Here is a 6,927-nt window from a genome sequence, read left to right as displayed (position 1 = left end):
TTCGGGGGCAGAGGAAGGGTGTGCATTAAGGTTCCTGTTCATAAAGCAAGGGAAGGGGATTTAATGATGCACAGTTCTTTAAATGTTTCGTTGAAATCTTAAGCCACTATCATATGAGGTTTCCATCGTTTTTCCAGTTACAGTATCTTTGTTGCAGCAGGGATTTAAAATAAAAATGAAATAGAAATCTCACCATGTTAAAACTCATGTAACAGACGGGTTCAGTAAGGCAGCACAGTGTGACTGACTTCAGTTTAAGGGTTGTAAACATTTACCTGATGTTTTTCACACAGCAGTAAAGGTGATCCAGTTGGTGCTAATAGAAAATATGAAAATAAATATTGTGTCATTCAGGGTATGAACTCCTGACACCATTGACTCTTTTGACAGTTAAATATTATGTTATTTCAGGTCAGTAAAACGTCCAGATCTAGCAGCCTCTGTAGAAATCAGATAACATTTATCTGAGCTCACAGCTTCTTGACAATAAAATTCTAAGTGGAAACACCCGGGGTCTGATGGAATCATAAAAAACTCCACTGCAGCATCACATTAATTTTTTTAGGAGGCCTATTGATACATGGTTGTTTCATTCTGTAAAAAATAAAATACGACGTGTGTGAGAGCGTGAGAGTTCTTATCAGCAGTCTTATAAAAGTAACACAAGATGTGGGATATAAAATGACAAGAAGACAACTTTAAAAAAAAGTTTTATCCACCATTAGGAAACAGTCGCCTGTAGAACTACCATAAACTGCAGTACATCAAAATAACATGCTCTGTTACAAGTAAAAGTCCTGCATTGAAAATCCTATTCAAGTGAAATTAGTACTACCAAAGTATACTTAAAGTACAAAAAGTTAAATCACTTATCCCTTTTCAGAATAATGTATATTACTGCTTCATAATTATTGATGCATAAATATATTAATCATTTGAATGTTCAAGCTGGTATAAATGTAGACTCTGACATCAAGTGGAGGAGAAATATGAAGAAGCATATAATGGAGATACTCAAGTAAAGGAAGTATTATTATAAAATTGTACATAAGTAAATTGACTTGGTTACATTCCACCATTGAACAACAGATTACAATAAACTATTTTTGTTTGTTTTGTACACTACATCTCATAACTTCCTAATCCCACTCCTTGTATTATAATCCTTTAACGTTTATGTGGGGGTTTACAGTAGACTTTATGGTGCCATTACCATATTTAGAATTATTTATACACCACAAAATGATATAATTATATATATTTGAAGTCAATACAATGTTTATTTTACTCCGTATATGAAGTCTATCACACGTCTCTCCCATTTTTCTCACACTACAGCAGTTTTAACATATGTTCTGCTCTGTTTCCACACTGGATTTATATATGTTATTCAATTTGCACCATAACAATATTTTCTCTTGGATTGTTTGGTTTGTTTAGGAGTAAAGTCGATTATTCTCCAGACCTTTATTACATTTAGCTTCCTCAGTGTCTCCAGATAGAGGGGATGAGATTGGTTTGCCACTTGGATACAGTATGTTGTCATGTGCTGTAGCCATTAGTCAGGCTTGTCAGTGGGATATCCATAACAAACCATATCACTAACGCCACAGCCGCAGCAATGAAAGGGATTCATTGTGCCAAGGGGATATTTTGTTAATGCTTGTGTGAAACTCACAGAAAACGTTTCTCTTTGTACTCAGTGTCCAATTGTGGCATTGTACAACATTCAAAGTAAATGCCAGTGTCTCGTGAATGCAAAACAACATGCCTCTTTAATGTAAACATGAATGTGCAAATGAAGGAGCTTATTTTCAGTATAAAACTCAGATTCATCATGGGGACTGTTCACATTGTGCCTAAAATAACACCAAATGACTGCAAAACATCTGAAACAATTCATAATGACAGATCGCAATGGGAGATGGAGAAATAGCTCATCCTCCAGTCGGCTGTTTGTCACTGATGTCTTATTACCACACTCACAGCTGTCTAACTATCAAGTCATTTAATCCAAGACTGAGTCTCAAATGTTTTTTTTTCGTGATTGAAAAATAAAACAAATTACCAGCTGGGTGCCATCATTCTTCATTTTTACAAGTAAAAATAAGCATTTTATTTAGTCAAGTGTTCTTTTCTTGATAGGAGTAGTGTACAGATGTGAATATAATGACACTGTCTGAACATTAGATGAGAAAACAAGTTTCACTGCTACATTTTTCCACTTGTTACAGTTATATATGAGGGTTTTTTGTAATGACGTCTGTTGTGTTTACGTCTTCAGAGCATGACGAGTGCCTCAGCGGGCTCCACAACTGCGATGAGAACGCCCTCTGCTTCAACATGGTCGGAGGCCACAGCTGCTCCTGTAAGCCGGGCTACACCGGCAATGGGACCGTGTGCAAAGGTAAGCTCCAATTGTTCTTAGACCACATTGCAAATCATGACTTCAAGTCAAAGTCAAAGTCAAAGTCAACTTTAATGCCAATCTTTCAGTTTGTGTGTACAGACAGAGAGATCGAAATACCGTTTCCCACAATCCCAAATACAAATATATATAAAAATATGTATAAAATATATATATCCTATATATACACAATCAACAGACACATTTATACATATGCACACATTAAGATAAAAGCACAACAATCAATATATACAAAATAACAGTCACTTCAATATCTTTTGGTGTGTGATACTCTCTGAGTGTGTGAGGGAGGTGAGGGAAGGGAGAGAGTTCAGCCTCCTGAACCTATGTCTTCTCTTCCACTAAAGTCAGCCACAAAGAATGTTACCTCCAAAAACACACTGAAGGTTTTTAGAATCATCCATCCAGAAGAATTAACCATAAATATAAGGGATTGTACTCAAATGTGTTGTAGTAAAATGATCATATAATGAGCAATAAAACATGAAATGGATTCCTCTAAATGTAAATCACACAGTCTTTTGTCTTCAGGGAGACCATTAAACACAGCTTTTTCTAAAGCTATTGTTATGTACTGCAACTTAACTGTACACATAACGTTCTCTTTTATTTAAAATGATCTTCACATAAGGCTCTACACTAGTTGTTTACTTAGTGATCTCAGTTTTCAAAGAACATATGTTCGTAATTTAGGATATTTTAAGGTACCAGACCTTATTTTCAAAACAACATTTTGCTCTGAGCGTCATGAATTTAACAGTGTAATCATGCAATGTAGGAGTTTCCTGCAAAATGTCTCAACTAACAATCTTTCTATTGAGCTGTTCCAAAATTAAACCACATACATTTTCAGGTCCATGTCACTACCAAGAGTATTGTGGTCCAGTGTCTTCTGCACTCGGTGAAACGCCTTCAGTGACCCGGGTTTATTGAGTGCCTCTCTCTGTGTTTGGTCCTATTTGTAATCTCTGCTCTTACTGGAAAATCGACTTGACTTTAGGTCGTTAATTAATCCCTTCATTAGAAATCTATTTAAAGGAGAAGCGCTGATCTTACACATACAAATCAGTTGACTTGTTATCGCCAGGATACTTTTATAATCTGTTCTATGACCCAGGCAACAGGCCAAAACCTTAAATTATTCAGTTTTCTTTTGAATAAGAAAGAATTCCAGAAATTGTTAATCAAAATAGTTTCAAACTTTTCTGTAAATCGACTGATTCGCAGAACTGAATAGCTGGATAGCCCCTTGAACAAAATGTGAAGCACTCTGTGATACTGCTACCACTGCATCGAGCATCTTTTCTTACTACTTCTTACTCTGGGGAGCAGCATATAATGGTGCATATATTTAATTTATTTCAATTGTATTCTGTCAGCTTCAATGACATCTCTGTGTTTTGGGGATACATTAACCAACATTCTTCACATTGATAATGAACATTTTAAAATTAACCTTGGTGAGATGCATTAATCATGCAAAATAATATCGTGAGAGCATGTAATGAATCACACCACCAAATTAGCTCTTATTCTGTATGCAAATACATATGCTGCTGCTGGTCTAATTACATAGTTAATGGTCGTTAATCTTTGTGAGTAATGGCTCTTCTCCTCTGGTCTACCTCTAGCCATGTGTGACGGATTGTGCCAGAACGGGGGAACCTGCTTCTCACCTAACAACTGCGTTTGCCAGCAAGGATTTACTGGGAAGAGATGCGAGACAGGTACAAGTTTATTTTAGTTGCACTCCTACGTTTCCTTCCTCAAAAATAGCTCAAGGAAGACTTTTAACTGAATGCGCGATAATGGACAGAAAAACAGAAGAAGAGGTAAAGTGAGATCAAATCTAACGACGAAGGGGAAGCTAGATCACTGCTGAAGGGAACTTAAGATCAAAGTTTTAGATTTAGTTATCCTGGCATATCTTTATATATATTTATAGCTATATTTGTTAGCTGTCCCAACAAAACAGCTGAAATGTTTCCTGTGCTTACGCTCTGCTATATTCCCGGTGTGTGTTTATTTCTATGTATTTGTGGCTGTGTGTTCGCCGGTGGGTGTGTGACTGTGTGGATCCGGGCTCCATGGTGAATAATGGGCTTGTACCTCTTCCAAAGGCCTGATGGAGGATTTGAACTGCAGCTGCAGCAATATGGGAATTACCTCATATCACAACCAACATTAATCAGTGTGGCATTCCTCCTCATATAGGCTCCGTACCACAAACAAATTACAACTGCACAAACTCCTGATGCAAAACATCCGATAGTGCATGATAGCCTAACTGAGTATTAAGTCGGCCTGTGTTTATAGCAAAGACCGTATCACTGCTCGCTCTCTTGCATGGAAATATGTCAATGCTGTGATAGGACTCGGGGCTTTAGATTCTATTCAGTGTGTTTTCCCCTGCAGTGCTGGTGATTTAAGGTAACCAAGAAAGGCTGTAATCCTGTTGGTTGTACTAGGTGCACCATATGTCTTATCTACAGCAGCAGAACCTTTCTCATAACCCGTTTCAACCTTTGGCGGCGTGTCCTTGAGGAGACAAGCGGCCGAGCTAATAGAAAGTCAAGTCATGACAGTTGTGTGTGTGTGTGTGTGTGTGTGTGTGTGTGTGTGTGTGTGTGTGTGTGTGTGTGTGTGTGTGTGTGTGTGTGTGTGTGTGTGTGTGTGTGTGTATGTGTGTGTGTGTGTGTGTGTGTGTGTGTGTGTGTGTGTGTGTGTGTGTGTGTGTATGTGTGTGTGTGTGTGTGTGTGTGTGTGTGTGTGTGTGTGTGTGTGTGTGTGTGTGTATGTGTGTGTGTGTGTGTGTGTGTGTGTGTGTGTGTGTGTGTGTGTGTGCTTCTGTTGGGGTGAAGCAAACGGAGCCTCCCTGCTTGCTCATTGGTTCAGGTATTGATTGCACATAAAGGACCCTTTTTTACGAGGCGTCTTTTTTTACTGCCAGTCTTAAAGTAAATGAATTTCCTCATGGTGCTGCTCTGGGATGCTGAGGAAGGCTAGTGTAAGTGTGTATGTGTGTGTATATGTGTGTGTGTGTAAAGCCACTGAGAATGTGTTAAAACACCTAACCTTAATGACTTATCCTCCTCCCCATTTTGCAGCAGAGAGGGTTCTGAGGACCTCGTCCCTTAGTAATGGCACGGTCCAGGCAATCACACATTTCATTACCCTCCATAGTGTTTTAGATCCCTGCCTTTCTCTCTTTGTCTCGTTCTCACTCTCTTTTGTGAGTGTCCCTGTGTATCAAAAAACAGTAATTGAATAGTCAGTCAAAGGAGAATTCTTCAAAATGTACCGCAGCCTAGTCCAAGGTGATTCTATTCATCTCTCGGTATCTCAAAAGCTCTACAAATTAGGAAATGTTTTGTAGGAGAAATTACTTTGTAGCATAGTAGGTTTGTTTTTCACACTTCCATTTGCATCAGATCAATCATATCAAGGTTAGATTTGAGGAAGGTTTTTCTTCTTAAATAGAGGATACAAAGGGATTGAATTCCCTTGAAAGTCAAAGCATACTTATTCGTTAAAGTACAGAATGTAAAAAGCCCTTATTATAATGGCTTCATGAAAAATAAGAATAAGACCAACACGTAGCTGCAGAGCCAAGTCCGGCAGTGGCTCAGTCAGTAGGGGCCTGGACTGTGAGCCGTAGGGTCGCCGGTTCAAGTCCCCGACCAGACATAATTATGGTGTGTGGACTGCTACTTGGAGAGGTCCCAGTTCACCTCCTGCCCTGCCATGGTGCCCTTGAGCAAGGCACCGGACACCCCCCCCCCCCCACCCCCATTGCTCCCCGGGCGCTGTACAATAGCTGCCCACTGCTCCTAGTACTAGACTCCTGGTACTAGGATGGGTTAAATGCAGAGAACACATGTCACTGTGTGTGCTGTGTGCTTCATCCCTCCGATTCAGGGTCAAACAATCTCACACAGACAAGCTCATTTGTTAATTTGTCTCCCTCATTTCCCTAATGGCAGTGTTAAATATATATACTTTGTCACAGTTTATTTGTAAAGGATGAATAATAATACTTCATCACGAAAATGAAGACACATTATCTTGAATAATTTTTAATTTGATTGAAATGCATCAGGAGCATCTCCTTTGTGTAACATGTCTTTCATATCCAAGAAGCACTTCCTCATTCATTTTCTATCTATGTGATATCTCATTTGAAGTTCGGGAAAAAAAACAAATGGTAGCTGTATCTAGCCGTGCAAATAATTTGGTTCTGTCTTTGAGAAAGCTGCCTTCACCCCAATTTATGTAGGTGCAATTAATGGTGTTTATTGTGCTCACAACATTCAAAATGTAATTCAAATCAACCTGTACCAACCATATGTATTGATATATTACACCATTGTCCTTTCTGTTTCAATCATACTGCTGAAATGTTAGAAATATAGTAGCTCCCCACTTTCACCAGGTCTTTTGCAGTCCAACAGTATAATAAATCCTTGAAAATGTACTGTTTAAATTCATTGCAAATCATT

General features: G+C 38.6%; 1 protein-coding gene across 1 annotated transcript in view; it reads left to right on the top strand.

The window, feature by feature from the left end:
* The window catches only part of nell2a (neural EGFL like 2a), a 79,257-nt gene that overhangs the window by 48,959 nt on the left and 23,371 nt on the right, over positions 1 to 6,927 (top strand). Inside the window, exons 14-15 of the mRNA XM_034145932.1 lie at positions 2,285 to 2,407; positions 4,060 to 4,155. Of these exons, the coding sequence (XP_034001823.1) occupies positions 2,285 to 2,407; positions 4,060 to 4,155 (219 nt within the window). The remainder of the gene's footprint in view (positions 1 to 2,284; positions 2,408 to 4,059; positions 4,156 to 6,927) is intronic.

Source organism: Trematomus bernacchii, unplaced genomic scaffold (assembly GCF_902827165.1).
Source record: "Trematomus bernacchii unplaced genomic scaffold, fTreBer1.1, whole genome shotgun sequence".
In the NCBI taxonomy this organism is placed as follows: domain Eukaryota; kingdom Metazoa; phylum Chordata; class Actinopteri; order Perciformes; family Nototheniidae; genus Trematomus; species Trematomus bernacchii.
Note: the sequence above shows the minus strand (reverse complement) of the source record. Positions and strands in the feature narration are given on the sequence as shown.